Source organism: Dendropsophus ebraccatus, chromosome 4 (genome assembly GCF_027789765.1).
Source record: "Dendropsophus ebraccatus isolate aDenEbr1 chromosome 4, aDenEbr1.pat, whole genome shotgun sequence".
In the NCBI taxonomy this organism is placed as follows: domain Eukaryota; kingdom Metazoa; phylum Chordata; class Amphibia; order Anura; family Hylidae; genus Dendropsophus; species Dendropsophus ebraccatus.
In genome coordinates this window covers 124,611,934-124,630,572 of record NC_091457.1, presented here as the reverse complement: position 1 = coordinate 124,630,572, position 18,639 = coordinate 124,611,934, and the positions used below count along the sequence as shown (strand labels likewise).

General features: G+C 38.8%; 1 protein-coding gene across 13 annotated transcripts in view; it reads right to left on the bottom strand.

Moving 5' to 3' along the window:
* Positions 1 to 18,639, bottom strand: part of CADPS (calcium dependent secretion activator) — a 372,569-nt gene that overhangs the window by 112,861 nt on the left and 241,069 nt on the right. For 11 of the 13 annotated variants that reach the window (XM_069966947.1, XM_069966951.1, XM_069966949.1 and 8 more), the window contains 3 exons: positions 12,234 to 12,335; positions 12,031 to 12,094; positions 11,620 to 11,743 (listed from right to left, as the gene is read on the bottom strand). In XM_069966947.1, coding sequence (XP_069823048.1) covers positions 11,620 to 11,743; positions 12,031 to 12,094; positions 12,234 to 12,335 — 290 coding nt within the window. Of the gene's footprint in view, positions 1 to 9,815; positions 9,885 to 11,619; positions 11,744 to 12,030; positions 12,095 to 12,233; positions 12,336 to 18,639 lie in introns of all 13 variants that reach the window. The other 2 variants (XM_069966958.1, XM_069966959.1) reach the window with 1 other exon arrangement.

The window sequence follows — 18,639 nt, the reverse complement described above, 5'->3', positions numbered from 1 at the left end:
ATTGTGGCTTGAATCAAACAGCATCGAATCATGCCAGCTTCACCAAATATGTTCTCTGCTCTCCCAAATGTTAGAACGCAGCGATCAGAGTGTGACCCATCTGTCATACAGTTTGTAATATCAGCAAAGCAAAATGATTTAGAGATGAAAATAGTATTCTCTTCAGAGCGAACACACAAAACAAGCACCGACTCAGTCAGTCTGAGGGCTATACGATCATGTAGACTAGCACAAATATTATCTCTAGGGCTGTCCAGGCATCTGTATATACAGGTGTGGTATAGGCCAAGACTCTGTAGGTCATGAGACATTGTACATTGTGTACTGTGATAAATTAAAGGATATTTTTTTTCTTTCCAATCAACTGGTTTCAGAAAGTTATATAGATTTGTAATTTAAAAATCTCAAGTCTTCCCATACTTATCAGCTACTGCATGTAATGCAGGAAATGTTGTTTTCTGTCCAGTCTGACACTGTGCTCTCTGTTGCCACCTCCATGTGAGACAGGAACTGTCCAGAGCAGGAGAGGTTTTCTATGTGGATTTTCTGCTGCTCTGGACAGTTCCTGTCTCGCATTGAGGTGGCAACAGAGAGCACAGTGTCAGACTGAAAAGAAAACAACATTTCCTGCATTACATGCAGTAGCTGATAAGTATGGGAAGGCTTGAGATTTTAAATTACAAATCTATATAACTTTCTGAAACCAGTTGATTTGAAAGAAAAGTATTTTTCGTTGGATAACCCCTTTAAGGTCTACATGTTTTTATCTATATGGACATGATACATATAGACACACAATTGTATTTATACTGTATATCAATTCTTTTAAACCTTTTCCTATTGGGGTCTTACCAGCGAGGAAGTGCCTGGGCCCTATCACTTGTCAAGTATATACTTAAAGTGATATGTAGTCAAAAATAAGGCCAAAGCCTGATGGAGCATATAGTCAATTCCCCATCAACAGGAGAGTGTTTCACTAGTGAGACCCACCATGAATATGTTCCATGTCTATATACGACTGTAAGGATGGGTTCACATATGTATTGGTTGGGAATGTTAAAAATATCAAATGAGTGCAGAATGTTGTACTATTTTATCTGGTAAAATGCTGGACAGCAGGCCAGGACTTGACAGATCCAATAAAGAACACCTGACACCTTCTGGTAAACCTCATGAAGTAATAGAAGCCTAAAATATATTTAAAATAAAAAAAAAACTCTCTTAAATACATTAAAGCATGAAAAGAGCATTTTCTCTCTATTTTAGTAATAAAGTACTGGCCCTTTAAGATAGAAGGTTATTTCATAGTAATGATGCACTCCATTAAAGTCAATGGGAAATTAGCCAGAAGTGCACACTCCGTATAGAAAAACGGGAGTAATTGATTATAACTGTCAAAACAATCAACATGCTCATTATGTACAACCTGCTTTTGCAAAAACAAAAAACAAAAAAAAACGGCTGTTTTTCCCCCTCCTGTTTACACATTATTTCATTTTTTTTTTTTTACTGTTAAACAATGTTGGATAATATTGTGTGAGCAGCAATGTAGTTCTGTGTATTATTCATGAGCAGGAGGAGGTAGAAAAGCTAGAAGTATTGTACTGTACCAGTAGGGTTAAGTCCCCTCTCATTGTGGTCTGTCTCCTCAGTGTTATATGTCTAATGCAGGCTGGCTGTGTGAAAGACATAGATTAACCCCTTACAAGCAGCTGTTTCCTCTCCTAGCAGATGTCCTAGTCTAGCAGATTAACACTTTACAAACATCTATACCCCAGTCTAGCAGAGTAACCCCTTACAACTCCCCCCCCCATAGTTTATACATCCAAGAGAAGAAAAGCACAAGATTGTGACTTCTCTCTGCAAATATTGAGGAAAATTGTGATATTCTACTGATATGTACTTGAGAATAATACATCAAATAAAGGTCTGATGAGAGGCCCTCTTTAAAGAATCAATGCAACTTTAAAAATCTTTTCACACATTACAAAGACATGTGAAAAGTTTAGATCAGTTGGAGTGTACCCCCGATGATCATTAGATAGAGCTGGGAGAAGCACATGGCTGAGTACTTTTCTCCCCGATTCCCTACGATCTCCATCTCAAATTGTCCAATTTCTTTTAGGCAATGTTTATGCACCAATTTTTCTTGGCCGTTTGATATTTTGAGGCCAAACAAAGGCAGTTTGTTACTAATGACATCCATGATTGTAAAAGTAACAGCCGTCATTATGAAATAACGGACGTTATTTGGGCTCAAAATGATGGCCGTCCAAAAAGATGCCCATCAAACTACCCCAAAAAGATGGTGTATGAACATAGCCTTAGACTATGTTTCCACTATGGGAACATGCCTTCATTTACAGGGGAAAAGACCCCATCTATTGATAAAAACAGCCACAAATAATTGTCATGATCATTATATCAGGCTGTCACCTTTGCCTGCTAAATGACAGCACGTCCGTAGTATCAGGTGCTATTGGAATCTGGAATTTAAGAGACCTGACAGTGAATATTTTTCATTGTTCTGCTAGTGATGGAGCAAAACGATGTAAGTGTGGACTAAAAATTATGATTGGGGGCGATCTGATTACAATGTACAAATTTATGAATGGACAGTACAGAGATCTTTGTAGTGGTCTGTAACCATGACAAGGGGGCATCCTCTACGTCTAGAAGAAAAAAGATTTTACCAGCACAGACCCGGATTCTTTACTGTATGAGCAGTGAGACTATAGAACTTTCTGCCAAATTATGTTGTCATGGCTGATTTATTAAATAAGTTCAAGGGAGGCCTGCTTGCTTTTCTTGAAAAATATATAATTTCTGGTGATATGTTTATCCAGGGATTATTCTGATTGACATTGGAGTGGGGAAGGAATTTTCTCCCTGTGATGGGGCAATTGTCATCTGCCTCATAGGGGTTTTCGCTTTCCCCTGGATTAACATAGTAGGGTTTCCCTAAGTTGAACCTGATGGACTCTTGTCTTCTTTCACCCTTATTAACTATGTTGCTATGATAATCATACAGGTTTCCCTTAAGTTGTTCAAATGGCTCTGATTTAACAAAGCATGGACTCCACTAGATCTCTGAATGTATCCGTAACAGCTGATTTTTAAGGCTTGTAAACTGGGAAGTAAGGTCTCCATAGATAAGACTTGTTTTCCTATAGATGCTTAATCAAACTAACTTCTGGGACGCCAGTTTTAGGCCGGGTTCACACTATGTATGACAGGGGCCATTCTGTGATACGGCCTTGTCACAAAACGGCTGCTGTCAGTGAAGGTCATCCCAGCCAATACTGCAGTACAGGCCGGATTAACTAAATTTCTTTTGAATTGGAATTTGGGCACATACAGGCGTTTCCATGTTCAAATTCACCATAGACGACAATGTAAAGTGTGTCCGGAGCTGCACTTTACAATGTCCGCTCTGTCAGTCTTGTGCGGCAGCTATTCAATAAACAGCAGACGCACTAAACTGCCATGTCAGTTTTTTGTGCGGACACATAGAATCCCGGACGGAGTGTTTACATTGAAATCAATGCAATGTATTTTTCGTGGCTTAGATTTGAACAAGTACCCCTTTTGTCTACTACCAACAAATTAACTTTAAGAATCCACCATATGGAACAATCGTCACAGGACAACCAATATTATCAGCTGATTGGTGTGTGAAACTTTTTTTTTTTTTTATATCTTAATTGTGGGTTGTGGGTTTCTTTCTTATTTTCCAAATAACCAGTAGTTTACATTTAATTTCTTGCAGCTCACTTTAAATTTTCAGAAACCTTTCAAGATTGACAAAAGACAATTTAGTATAAACAGTAAAGAGGGCAATCAGTCTCTTTTCTACCAACTGCCATTTTTGGCTATCTTTATAATCTTTGTGAAAACTTGTGTACTACTGATGGTACCTCCAGCGCTATAATACAAAAAAAATAGACAAAACTAGATCACCCTCTACATTATTATTTTTATTATTGCATACTAAATTATCCTATGGGAAACATTATCCATTAAAGGGGTACTCCCATCTCAACATTTATGGCATGTCCACTGAATACACACTAAATGTCTAACAGATGTGAGTACTACTTCTGGCGCCAGTACCTTAAAAGTTAGCTCATAGTGCTGCAATGTTACACTAGAGATGAGCGCAACTCTACCCTACTCAGGTCCATCCAACCCCGAGCGTGCAGCATTTGATTACCAGTGGCTGAAGGAGTTGTTTTCCTGAGAGCCCAAGGGCAGTATCTAAATTCCCCTAGACACTGGGAGTCAAATACCAAGTGTTCGGGTTCAGGGAATGCTGCAGGACTGTTCGGCAAGTCTTCGCAACACTAACACAATGGTTGTTTTCACAATGTGTGTACAAACATTTTTCCATAGATTTTAAAGGGGAACTATAAGTAGGTTAGACACATGTAACCTGCTGATATGTCCCTATTGCACAGGAGACGCTGAGGAGGAAAGTATGTGTCTTACCTTCCTCCTTGGTGCCGTTCCGGTGCAGTTAGTCTTTTGCTCCATGGTCCAGTGAGACTGTTAGGAGCACTGGGGCACCCGTTAGGAGCACTGCCTGTCCCCATAGTGCCGATCCGGCCCACCCTCAGATGGCCGGCTCCATTCATCATGTGTAGAAAGGGGCGGGCCAGCCGGGGATGAGACGGATCGGCACTATGGGGGCGGTGCTGCTAACAGGTGCCCTAGTGCTCCTAACATTCTTACTTGACTGTAGAGCAAAGGGTAACTGCACCAGAACAGCGCAGAGAAGGAGGGACAAACACATATCTTCTTTCTTGGTGTCTCCTGTGTAACCGGGGACTATCAGGAGGTTAGATTCCTCTAACTTCTTGATAATTCCCCTTTAATGTAGCACACAAGAAGAATGGCTATATTCTTTGCTTAGATTACAGCTGTATTTTGCTTTTGTTTTACTGTGTGTTCTGTAATGTTATCTGCTTGCTCTCCTTTGGCATAAACTTTTCTTGTGTACGTTCAAGAGATAAAAATTAGTTATGTGATGAACACATATACATGGCTCCTAACAAGAGATAGCTCATATAACTGTGGTATTGTTTTGTTTTTCCACTGTTTTCCTGTCTTGAGATCTATAACTAAATGCATGAGGTCCCTTGACTGCTGCAAGCCAAAAGGGATGCTCTACAAATCAATGATAAACAATTAAAACCAAGGATTGTTGGTGAAGCCTCGGTGCTGAATCCACTAACACCCTGTCCTTGTGTTTTCTAACATCAGCGACGCTCTATATTAAACAGCTAACACCTGTCCTCCTGGAAATCTAGATTAACATAGTTGCAAACATGCTTGACATATTAAATTTGTGAAAATATAACTCTTCTTTGGCTGCGCTACACATTACCACCAAAGCTCTGGAGCTAGACTAATCTATTGTGCCCAAATACTATGTTGAGAGTCAGAAATGACAAGACCCTAACTATTTTTTTATTAGATTCTCTTTTTTACAATTTGGGCAGAGAGTTTATGTGGTTTAAGATTTTGTTTGGATTAGCGCCTTTAACTTCTCATTGTTAGCCTCTACTCTATCTCATGATACAAGTAAAAAAGTTAGAAAGCTATTGAGAAGTAGCAATATTTTCCACTAAATCTCAATGGTATAAATGAAAATTTCTGAATGTCTAGTGAATATAAGATTCATCGGATCTATTGTTCTAATCAAATACATTGTACTAAACAAAAAATTGGAATGATCTCCACTAGGGATGGTCCGAACCGAGTTCGGTTCAGGTTCGTACGAACCCCAACTCTCAGCAATGATTTCCGCTGTCTGCCCTCTCCGTGGAGAGGGTGGATACAGTGGGAGGACCGCCTGGAAAACTGGGATACAGCCATAGCCATAGGCTGTATCCCAGTCTTCCAGGCGGTCCTCCCGCTGTATCCACCCACTGCACAGAGCAGGCAGAAAGCGGGCATCTGATGCCGAGCGTTCGGGTTCATACGAACCCGAACCTCGGCAGTTTCGGACCATCCCTAATCTCCACATAAAGTGGAAAGAATATGAATATAAACATTCCCCTTTCATCTCATCATATATTTGGTTGAAAAGAACCAAGAATGGTTTATAGTTTACTTTGTTTACTTTTTTTTAATTAGATGTTAAAATTCTGGTGTAGCTGTGCCCATATCCTATTTACAAATGGACTGGTTCCTTAGTTACAACAGTGCGGATGAAGAAGTGATGTCATCACTGTGTACCCTCACATTGTACAGTACGTCAGTATGGACTATTTTGCTAAAAAGGTTCTCCACCTAACTTATCAAAGATGTACAACTGATGTAATGGTAGTCTTGCTTTGCCTTGAGCTCTAAGCTAAAGACGAGCAATCTTGGAGAGATTGGTTTCTGACAAACCAATCTAAAAGCCTCTAGCTGCTAGGCAGTGACCAGTTTATCTCATGTGACTAAGGGTCCTATTCCATGGGCCGATGGGGGCCCGATCAACAATGTAAACGAGCGCGATCTGCTAGATCCTATTCCACAGCCCGGTAATTGTTTAGCGAGGGCTGCAGGGACATCATTACCAATGTCCCTGCAGCCCTTGTTTAAACATCATACTTTACCTATCCAGGCTGCAAGTCTTCTCCTGTGCTCCTTTTCCCCGGGTACCGCGTGCAGCAGCAGCTTCAGAGGGGCCTGTCTGAGCTGACAGACCGCTCAGCCAATCACTGGCCGCGGCGGTCCTGGCCAGTGTTTGGCTGAGCGGTCTATCAGCTCAGACAGGCCGCTCCGAAGCTGCTGCTGCGCGCAGGACCCGGGTAGAAGGAGCGCAAGAGAAGACCGGCAGTCTGGATAGGTAAAGTATGCTGTTTTTAAATCAACGGGCACCAACCACGCATCGCTATTCCACGCGGTGCGCGGTCGGTGCCCAATGATTTTAGGTTTGCACCTAAATAAACGATCAGCCGATGACCCGATCATCGTCTGATCGTTGTCTCTATTCCACGGAGTGGTAGTCAGCCAAATCCGGACGATTCGGCCCATTATAACTCCATGGAATAGGCCCCTAACCTGCTCAGATCAAAGCTGAATTGACGCTTTTCTGAAGGCAGATGAGAAGCTGTTTGGTGGCAGTGAGGTAATGCCATCTCTATGTATCGGCGGCACACATGTTTAACTGCTGTTCTATTTATTCTCCATAAGACTTCTAAACATTTCCAACCACCAAACTTTGTTCTTAAGTCCCACAGATCATAAATAGAGCAGTGAGTGTGCAGTCGTGTACAAAACAGCCGTTTTTTGATAGTGACCATGACCATCATGATCATTATTAATGGTCGTTATTTCACCTAAAAAGACGTTTTGGAACTAATGTTGAGCTGATCTGTCAAAATGTTCGAGATTGGCAACTAGAACGCTCTGCATTTGATTACCAGTAGCTGCAGAAATTGGATGCCGCCCTAGGGCTGCCAGGAAAACATGGACATGACTGTAGGTTGTATGCATGTTTTCCTGGCAGCCCTAGGGTGGCATCCAATTTCTGCAGCCACTGGTAATCAAATGCCAAGCGTTCCAGTTGGCAAATTCAAACTTGTTCACATGTTCACATGGCGTATGAGACCAGCCGTTCCGTGACCCGAACTAGCACACAATGAAGCAAGCAGCCGGAGCCGCTCGCTTCATTGTGTGAACTGACAGGTCTTTCTGCGGCCACAATTCACTGAATTGCGGCCACAGAAAACTGACATGTCAGTTCTTTGCGGAGCCGCTTGGGATCCCAGGCGGAGCGTATAATAATAATAATAATAATAATAATACATTTATTTGTATAGCGCCAATAGGTATACGATGTGTATACGCTCTGGCCGGGATCCCATAGAGAAACATGATGCTCGTCCATTCGTACAAAGTATGGCCATTTTTGCCGATGGCAACAACGGGCATACTTTTACGCTGTGTGATTATAGCCTCATACTGTAACTTTCTTGAAAGATAAAGAGGTAACCTAAAATAAGAAGCAGATGGTTTTCTTTGTCTGTAGAAACATTACCACTTTATCTGTTAAAAGGGGCTGAGTTTTTGTTTCTAAGGGGAAAAAAGCTATGCTAAAAAATCTTAATTGGATATGAAATTCAAAGCACCAGAGGTCCAATAAAAACTAAAACTAGTTTTATTCAAAATATTTCGCCTATAAAATAGGCGAAATATTACTGGATGTATTACTGGACCTTTGGTGCCTTGGATTGTCATACAGATGATGTGTTGGTCTTTGCTAATTTGGCACAGAGATACTTGGGTGGACCAGAAGGACTTTTTTAACCACTTTAATGCCTTTTTAGATGAGTCCCTTTCCCTTTCCATTAGAACCCTTTAAAAACATGCAAGAAGCTGAAAAAAAATCCCTGCCTGGTAGAAAAAAAAGTGTCATGCAAAATGCCAACATAATAGGAATAGTGTGAATTTGCTATCATACACAAGGATGGCTTTTTTTAGCGCAAGTAAAAATAGAAAACTTTTTTGTCTTCGAAAGTCAAGGCTTATTGGTGGTTTGTGCTGCAAAGAGCAGATCTCAAGAAACCGCTTAATCATTGGAGCCATGTAACGCTACATCATTATCTTACACACATAAAGGACAAAAAAGACAATAGTTTTTTTTTCTGACTGTGCTGTTAGTACACATGTACAGAAAACACAAACATTGTAAAAAAAGGCTTCAACACAAATATGAAAGGGGGGTGGGGAAATAGCTGTATTCGGTTTCATTTGTATATGAACACTGTAAATATGGATTAATTTGGTACCAATAGAATAACTCTGCTCTTAAAATGATGATTTGCATTGGATGTTTTTGCTTTTTGTTTTGTAATTTTTTTTGAGACAGCACAAATTAACTCCTTAAGTGGCACTGTGTTTCCATTATAGCCTGGAAGAGCACATGACTTAAGGAGCTATGGAGAAAAAAAAGGAAAAAAAAAGAACAGAAAATGTTACACTCCTATAACTTTATAATGCATATACAGTTGTTCACCTGCATCCTTTTGATTCTCTATTTGTAAGAGAAAGCAAGGAGGAAAGAAGAGAAAGAACACAATATGCACGATTAATGAGCAAATGGACCAATCTATCACCTCATTCATTTATGCCATTTGACTTCCCAGAAATAAAAAAAATAGAAAAAGAAAAAAACATTCACTCATAAAGATTAACATCAAAATCCCATCATTTAGACAAGGAGAGGAGGCTGCACCAGGCGGGGAGGAGAAAGATGAAAGAAATCAGTAAAGTTGATATATAAGACGTTCAGAGGCACAATATTTTGGAATAAGGGGTCAGTCGTATGTGCTAGCCACAACTGCTGCAAAATTGGCAACATGAGAAAACCAAGCATACATGTTTGGGTTAGTACAATCGTTAATCAAAGGAAAATACTGTATGTGTTCATCTCTCCTTAAGGTATTGTGGACTAAACAAGGTCTCTATCGCTGTCATAATCTCCACTGTTGAGGTGTCCTAAGATTGGCAACTAGTGGTAAGCAGTTCACCAACTGGCGGTACACAGAAGCAAAAGTAAAAATGCATTCAGGTCACAGACATAAACTTACAGACAGGTGCCAGGTTTATAACAGACAAATGACTTGTTGTTTTCACCTCTTTTAGGCTGATAAAAAGTGACTGGACTTTCACACTGGGTTTCACAGACAGAAGCAACAGACAGGGATAATGCTCATAAAGACTTGAAGCAAGGAAAGTGAATTGGTTTGGATCTGAAGTATCTTGAGATAATGGCAACAGAGTGGAGACAGCATGGAGAGGAGGTGGTGGTAAGTACTCACGAATGGTTAAATCCATCACTTGGGAGGCCAAGCAGAAGACAGGGTGTTCATACATTTCTCTCTTTTTCCCTATAAAAGAGGATTTGGGCATGCAAGAGGCTTAGGTCAGAGAGGTAAAGAGGTCAAAGGTTAGAGGAAAATGTTACATCAGGTTAAAAGGAGAAAAGATTCTAGAGTATTTTGGGACACACAGAAGAGGGTGTTTGAATTTTGCTGGATTAACCATTCAGCATGCCCATGAGCCACGGGTTTTGACCGTGATGTTCAAAAAGTATTTTAATCTACTTTTTTTTTTTTTTTTGGGTGGGGGAGGGGGTTGTATTTTTTGCAAGACTCTAATGATCCAAACATAAAAGGAAAGAAAACAATTTGACTTAAGATACTAAGCATTCAAGCCTTAAGTATCCAAGGCACGTAAAGGTTTTCCTCATAAGCATAGCCTCGCGAAAAATGCTCCCGCTATCTCCTGAATTTGGCATCTTTTTCTGAAGTCAATTCATAAATGGCTCTGTTGGTGGTGAGACATGGAGCAGAAAAGTACACTAGATGGTAGCAGTTCATGTAACTAACCAAGGAACCGTACTATGCCTATGAGTGAAAACCAGACTCATGCAACTGGTGGATGTTGGGTTGTTAAGAGTTAACAAGCCCAGCATGCTCTGGCATTGGCATGGCAGCCATTTCCTGAAAGGCAGAGGGGAAAATGGCTGTGCCAATAACGAGTAAGAAGGGAAAGAAGCGGAGAGCAGGTAGTGTGGGATGAGGAACTTCTCTAAACAGAGAGCTGGAAAAGAAAAAGGTTTGTTGCTTCAAAGTATTCCCAGACCTAAAAGTCACAGTGCAAAGAAAATAAGGGGCGGAGTATTCACACAACCAAAAATTACGGCACAAAAGGAGAGTACGCGCTATATGTGCTCTACTTTGGAAATGAATGCATTTTTACTTACAGACCTTAAAGTTTGTTTTGAAATGACTTATCTGAAAGAAGAGAGCAGATCTTACCAGCGAGTTACAACGGTGCTATAGGTAAAACAGCTTTGAGATGACAGAACTTTGCAAAAACTTCATAAAGAGGAGACAAGCTAGGCAAGCTCCTCCCATAACCAGTCAATCTCTTATTTACTCAATGGCCAAACCAAAAGACTCTGAATTAATCACCTCAATGCCACAGCAACAAAAACCTTCTTATATTTCTATCAGTCATCTCCAAACAACATGTATCCAATAATCCCTTCAAGTGTTTCTTACTGGGTGAAGTATAATACCTTCTCCTTCTGCATTGTAAGGTGGGCCAAGTTAAAGCCTACTTGACCTACTGTATAAACGTAAACAAAAGGCAACATTCAGCGCAAAGACAGCAGCAAAAATTAGCACATTCCAAAAACATTACAGACCAAAAATATTGCCATAGAAAAGACACAGAAGACAAGGCATCTGTAGAAACCTAGGCATAATGTAACAAACTAACCAACATCATCATCAAAATATGAAACCAGAGCCATAAAGACATCTAATAATTTTAAATAAGGTCCACATCAAATAAGCCTGATAAATGTGTCCAAAAGTATCTAAAATCTCATATTCTATCTCATGTCAGTGAGTCCAATGCCAAGGACAACAATAATAGACATTATAATGACTAAGGGTACATCTCTTAAAAGTAACCATGTAATAAAAACATACTTCAGTGTAGCATACGTCATAAACCAATTACCCTTTTGTGCATTTTTTACAAAATAAAAGAAATTTTTGAAAAAAAAGTTACAAAAAAAATAAATAAACGCTCTTGAAAACAATCTCTTACCTTCAATTTTGGCATATTCAGATAATCTGGTGTAGTTGACTAAAGCAGCTTGCTCCAAACATTTCCGGATGACATTTTTGACATCTTCTTGAGGAACAGGAGTTACTATATCTTTCATTAAAACCTTAATAATAGGAAATCAGCAAAAAAAGGGAGTAAAATCTAAACAAAATTATTTTCCTAGAATATTAAAATTTTATAAGCATTTTTTTTCTTTGGAGATCCAGATTAAAATGGGAAAAAAGCTGAAAATAACACCATGTTTATATATGTGACTTTTATAATCGATAGCACATACACAAAATATTATTTTTCTAAGGATGTGAATTTAACCATCTTAATAATTTTGGCAAATTCTAGAAAAAATAGTAATAAAAATCCACACATTTGGATCATTAGACTGCAACTTACCCTCTCCAGTAAAGATAGAGTCGCTTTTAATGCTCCCTCCGGTCGGCCAAATGGAAAACAATACCTAGAAATATTTGAATATGTATATAGTTTTGCTTTGAACAATCTATATACCTGTAGAGCTGAACCGATATAATTCACTGAAAATATCTATCTATCTATCTATCTATCTATCTATCTATCTATCTACTAATAAGCGTTACCTAAAATGTGTGATCTGATTTTCCAGAAGCAAGCGAAGGCGTTCTTTGATCTCTTCAAATCGTTCTTTCTCTTCAACTGTAACCGTTCCTATGCCATCAGGCCTGGGGGACAAGAGGAAGAAATGAGTGACTTAGTTGCTTCACCTCCTGACACAAGAAGCTAAGCAAAACATACATTGAAAACTGATAATACACAGTACAGTGTAAAAAACAAAACACTACAATGAAGAGGAAAATGAATGACGAGAAAAGGATATTTTCATATATTAAGATTTATGCAAATTAAAAAAAAACTATTATCAAATATTTAAAATGTATTTATCTTTAACCCTTTCCCATCATTAATGCGTATATATACGTTCCTACTGCACATACCCCGTGCAATAGGTATGTATATATATATGTTCCCGACTGAGGGCTTACTGATGTGTGCGGGACGGCTGCACATTAACCACTTAAACACTGCGATATATAGCGACCGCAGCATTTAAGGTACTCAGTGACAGAATAAGTTTATGTCACTGAGTGATCGGGACCTTTGCAGCCATGCTGCATGGGTCCCGATCACTTGTGCCGACAGGCTGGGGTAAGTCTCTTACCTCTGTCCCGTCGGTTCGGCGATCTGTGCATAGAGTCTGCTCTCAGGCAGGCTCAATGCATAGATCGCCGATAACACTGATCTATGCTATGCTGTGGCATCGCATAGATCAGTACATGCAATCTAATGATTGCATGTTTTACAGTGAAAAAGAGTGTAAAAAAGTGTAATAAAAAAGTATTTAAAAGTATTAAAAAACCCTTATGCCAGTTATAAAATTTAAAAAATATATATATTAAAAAAATAAACATATTACATATTGTAGCATGTGGAATTGTCAGATCTATTAAAATTAAAACATTATTGCTCCCGCACAGTAAACAGCGTAAACGGAAAAAAAGAAACACACCAGGATTGCTAATTTTATTAAATTATATATCTGAAAAAAATTAATAAAAGGCGATCAAAATGTTTCTGTAGCACCAATAGAGATCATGGTGCAAAAAATTACACACCAACCAGCCCTGTAGGTGGAAAAATAAAAGCACTATGGCTCTTAGAAGGTGAGGAGGAACATTGCATTAGTTTGACCCGGACATCTGGGCATCAAAGGGCTCTGTCTTGAAAGGGTTAAAATAATGAATTATTAAATGAAGGATTTCATTTCCAAACATTTGGGGAGAAGTAACTATTACCTGTGGTTTTATGACTACGTGACTAAATGGTAATTTTTGTTTACAAAAAATAAATAAATCCATAAATAAAGAAAGGTTTGTAAAAGTGTCTCCGTTCTGGCGCATCTACTTAGAAAAATGTTATGGCATTATAACATGCACCAAATTTTGACCTTCAGACTTTGAAGGGCAAAATTCTTGTGCTGCCATTATTTTCTAAAAAAATAACCATAGCCGTAGTAACTTTCATCACAATCAATGCATGCTTTTGATATATCTTTGCACTTGCAATTCAACAGTGCAATGTGTTAAGGAATTCATAATATAAGAGCCAAAGCAATTACTGAATCTCTCAAAATGATGTTTTATTCAATGTTTACTCATTAATCCCTGGAACCCAGCATTACGTTAGTGAAAGAAACTGTGAGCTGCTGAACAAAAGGCATATAAGGTGACACAAACTACAAGTATACACTTCCTCTTGCCTTTATCCCCAGGCGGCTACATAATATGGATAGCCCTTGAATATTTACACCACAGCATAATCCATATGAATGGGGCAAGAGACAAGACTAATCCATTCACTAAAGAAACCAGGAGCCCAGACAGCCATCGTTATTACTCTCTATTGTTGCGGGGCAAAGTATACCGATTCAGCCATTGCCTACGTAGTTCTGTATCAGCACAGTCTGTTTCTGGTAATATAAGTCGTCTGAAAAACGAACAAATGTTTTAAGTCCGGGCCTCCTCCAGTGAACAGCCTAAGCTTTGCAAATCCTCAGCACTAGACTAGTTTAGTTGCACAAAAGACTTGGCAAAGGATTACAAACCTTTAATGAACCTCCTGTCAGGGGTTAATTGGTTAGCTTTACTTCTCTTTATTACACAAATCAAAAGACCCTAAATTCCAAAAATTGCAATCTGTACTGTAATGTTTGACTGACCTCTTAGAAAACAAGGGCCTCTTCACACCAAGCATCTTGTAACTTAAAACCCTATCCAGACCTGGCTTGGAAGTGAACTAAACTCATGTTTTTTGGCACCAGAAATTATACACAGAAACAAAAAGGTCAAAAGGAAAAAGTTAGGTGCAATACAATATAATATCATTTAATATACCCTAATATAACATACCCCGTCCAAACTAGTTGTATTTGCTGTTGAATATATATATATAGTCAACAGCAAATACAACTTCTTTGGACGGGGTATGTTATATTTTTAAAATTTTAATGTATAAATGATAAACTATTTATATATATATATATATATATATATATATATATATATATATATTGTTTATCATTTAGACATTAAAATTTTAAAAATGGAATTAGTTGAAAAATATACATTTCAATTTAAAATTTTATTATTAAATTTTGGTGGCTGTTACCAAAATAAAATTATATCTATACAGGACAGCAATAGATATAAAATATTTCATTGGGTCTAATAAAAGAGAAGTAGGGGTATCAGGCAAAAAAAAATAAAATAAAATAGAATATATTGATAGAAAAAAAAAAATGGTACAATAATATGATTGTAAAGACAGATGTTTAATCTCGGCCAGGATCATAAATTTGATGTATAAAAATCGTCTACTAAAATATCACATGTATACTTTTTCAACAACCAAAAGTCCATCTGTCCACAGGTCAGCGGCTGCCACATTTGAAAGTTACATGGATGTCTCGGAGGGCCTGCCAAGTAAGAGCCATCAAGAGTACAAGGACTTCCTGTCTCAAACAGCTCAGGACTAGATCACATCTGACATGACAAGCATCTCTTCAATCTACCTTTCAAATTTTTGGCAAACCATTTTCTCACTGTCCTTCACAAAGTTGACATTTTCGGCAGCACGATAGGAAAGATGTCATGTTTCCTGCTTTTCAAGTTGTTGTCACAGTGCATAGCACCAGTTCTGTCATCTTCACTCTCCTCACAATCTCCCATCTTGAGCCGTGTCACAAATAATAATACTTTATGTGGTTTTGTCAAATTTCAAATACTATCACCCAGCTGCATGTCTATAAAATCACTAGTTATGATCATGGCTTGCTGCTCATCTACTTGGGAGTAGCAGAATCTGTTAATTTGCTGTTTACGTGTCCTTATTCGTATCATTAAGCAAATAATTCCTATCAAATCCCCATCTATTGGATGTGTTAAAGCATATTAGGAACAACAAATGTTTTTTTGTAATTAATCTAATGTTTCCTTATTAAAAATATGTTTATATTAAACAACTGATTAAAAGCTATATAAAGATCCTACATATAACTGTATATAATTATATAATAATAAACCTAAACATAATAAAATGCAATCAAATATAAATGTATCATTATGGAAAACTATTGACTAGAGATGAGTGAATCGCTTTGTTTGTTCGGCGATCCGCTCATGGAGCTGACTGTTTTTCAGCGCTGCTCCGCTCCCTGCCACTCCACCCTGGGTACCAGACAAAAAATGGATCCAATCCTGGGAAACTGGGAGATGTTTCCCAGGATTGGATCCAGCTTTACCCGGCATCCTCGGAGGAGTGGTAGGGAACAGAGCAGCGATGAAAGGCAGTCAGCGGAGAGCTGATCAAAGGAAGCAAATTGTTTCGTTGAGATGAGCGATTCACTGATCTCTAATATGGATTATTAATATTTATCTTTAATTATTAGATATAGGCAACTGTTACGTATGTACCATTAAGCCATAACATTAAGACCAACAATTACTAATATTGTGAGATCTGGGAAATTTGGAGTTGAAAGGGGTGTTGCTTGGCTTGCATTATTGTTTAGGTAGGTGGTATGTGGCAAAGTAACATCCTTATGGATGCCAGGACCCACAGGTTCCTAGCAGAATACTACCAAGAGGATCACATCTACTTCCCATAGTACATCCTGGTGTCACTTCTTCCCCAGGTAAGCAATGCACATGCACCTGACTATTTCCAAAAACATAGAGTTTCCTTCTTCTACCGCTCCATGGTTCAGTTCTGATGCTCACATACCACTTGTAGTTGCTTTAAGCAGTGGGCCATATATGGAATCCGATATGCAACAAGCTATAACTGTGTTTGACACCTTTCTGCCATAGCCATAGTCAAAATATGAAAGGAAAATCTGGCGCACTTTAAGCAAACAATAGCTGTTCTAAACTTAGAGCAGACAGTCTTCATATGTGACGAATTAATCAGACAGCCTGCACCACCGTGATAAATCTGGCGCATTTGAAATTGATCAAGGGCTTTGCACCTATTTTTTGGTGAATAATTGGATTTTTCACCCATTTTTGGTCTAAGTTCTATTTGTGAACCAGTATTTGACAGGCAAATATTTTCTAGATGCAACTTTTTTTAATCTGCCTGTTTTGAGTATTCACCCAATAGTTCCCATATTCCAGGATTAGCGCCCAATTTATCATTTGTGACTTTTTAAAAAGTTGCACAAACAGGTGCAAGCCTACATCTGGTCAGTACCAGTGAATATTTACGCGAAATTTTTGCAATTTTGTGACTTTTTTGCGACTTTTTACTTAGATACATTCACAATGACAGTGCTACGTTTTAATGAATCAGTCACAAGATATTGGAACAAAGTAAACACCAATCCTTATTAGAAGAGTCAAACAAATTAGACTCCTTAGTAAATGTCCCCCATAATATGAACACTGTGGGTATATAATATAAGAGAACTGACTGTATAAGAGAATGGACCAGACCGGCTTATGCAGTACTAATTCTCACTCCCAATTGCAGCAGCAACTAAAATTCTGGTGCCTCTGTTATAAGTGAACCTATGAATGAATATTTACATTGAATAGGGATAACAGGGAGTACAATTTTTTTTTTCCAGCTATAGCTTCTGACGTAAGCATTTACTCTAAATTTCATACTCCTAGATATATATGCAGTGACAGATTCAACTGATGTAGAAGTGTCTATAGTCTAGATAACCTTGTTACATTTACCATTTTCCATAGGTCACGATGAGGCCAAAGGTCAGCTGTTCTCTGTGCGGAGTGCTGATCAGAGATACAGTGCCAGGACTATACACAGAGAAGCACCCTGGACAGCAGCTCTACAGCGAGCTCCATGTGATGCTATGTCATGTTGTCAGTCCTCACCTCCAGGCTGTACCACAACATCTGAATCGCATCCTCTCCGCACTTTCTCACTGACTGCAAGCTACTTGTGTCTAACTGTCTGACCTTCCTCATACACAATATAAAGAGACAACCCACCTCAACTCCGCCATCAATGTCTCTTTCAAATAAAGGAGATTGATAGCCATGTGGGTTTCTCTCTGCTCTTGACCTTCATTACTGGAGTGGCAGATTATGACTGACAGCCAGCCTCATCTCACAGAAAACTAAACTACTAGTTTTTTTATGGGCATGTAAAACCAAATCAACATCTAGTGCTAAAACAGAACAAATGCAAAGCAATGCATATGGAAATGAAACGTCGTCTTGGCCAACCCTCTACTGTCTGGCAGGATCAGTCTTCAGGAGAAATCGCACAAACATTTACCGTATTTGATGATACAAAAGTGCAACTTTATAACAACGTCCTGTTCAGAATAAAGTCTTTGCTCAAATGCTGTGTCCCTGATATTTATTTTCCTGGTGCAGTTTTGAAACAAAGAAAATGCCCAATCAACCGTACACTTTTGAAAAATGCTGGCCAACTCCTTAAAAAGAAGTTTTTCATTTCCTATACCTATACCTATATAGCAATATGTCAGAACTGTATATCGGTCGGGGTCCGGCTGCTGAGAAGAACCCCACCAATAGCTAGAACGAAGGGGCGCATGCCTTGCCCCTTCATCTCTGATATAGGGAGCTGAATTCCTTGGGCTGCTACTACAGCAGTCCTCGGAATTCAGCACAATATGTTCTTAGCTCGGCAATGTTTAGAAGTAGTGTTGAGCGGAGCGTCTGAACTGTTTGAGTTTGCCAATGTTCTCCAGACCAAAAGACTTGGCATTTGACTCCCAACGGTTGCAGAGGTTAGATGCAGCTCCAGGGAGTCCTGGAGTCAAATGCTGAGCATTTAGATAGTTGCTGAACTCAAAAAGTTTGGCCTCTCCGGTCAACACTATTTAGAAGTCTTGTAGACAATGTATGGAGCATTGCTGCATATTTACCTCCAGTTTTATCAGTCGTCCGAGCAGTTGAACCCACATTATCAGACAGT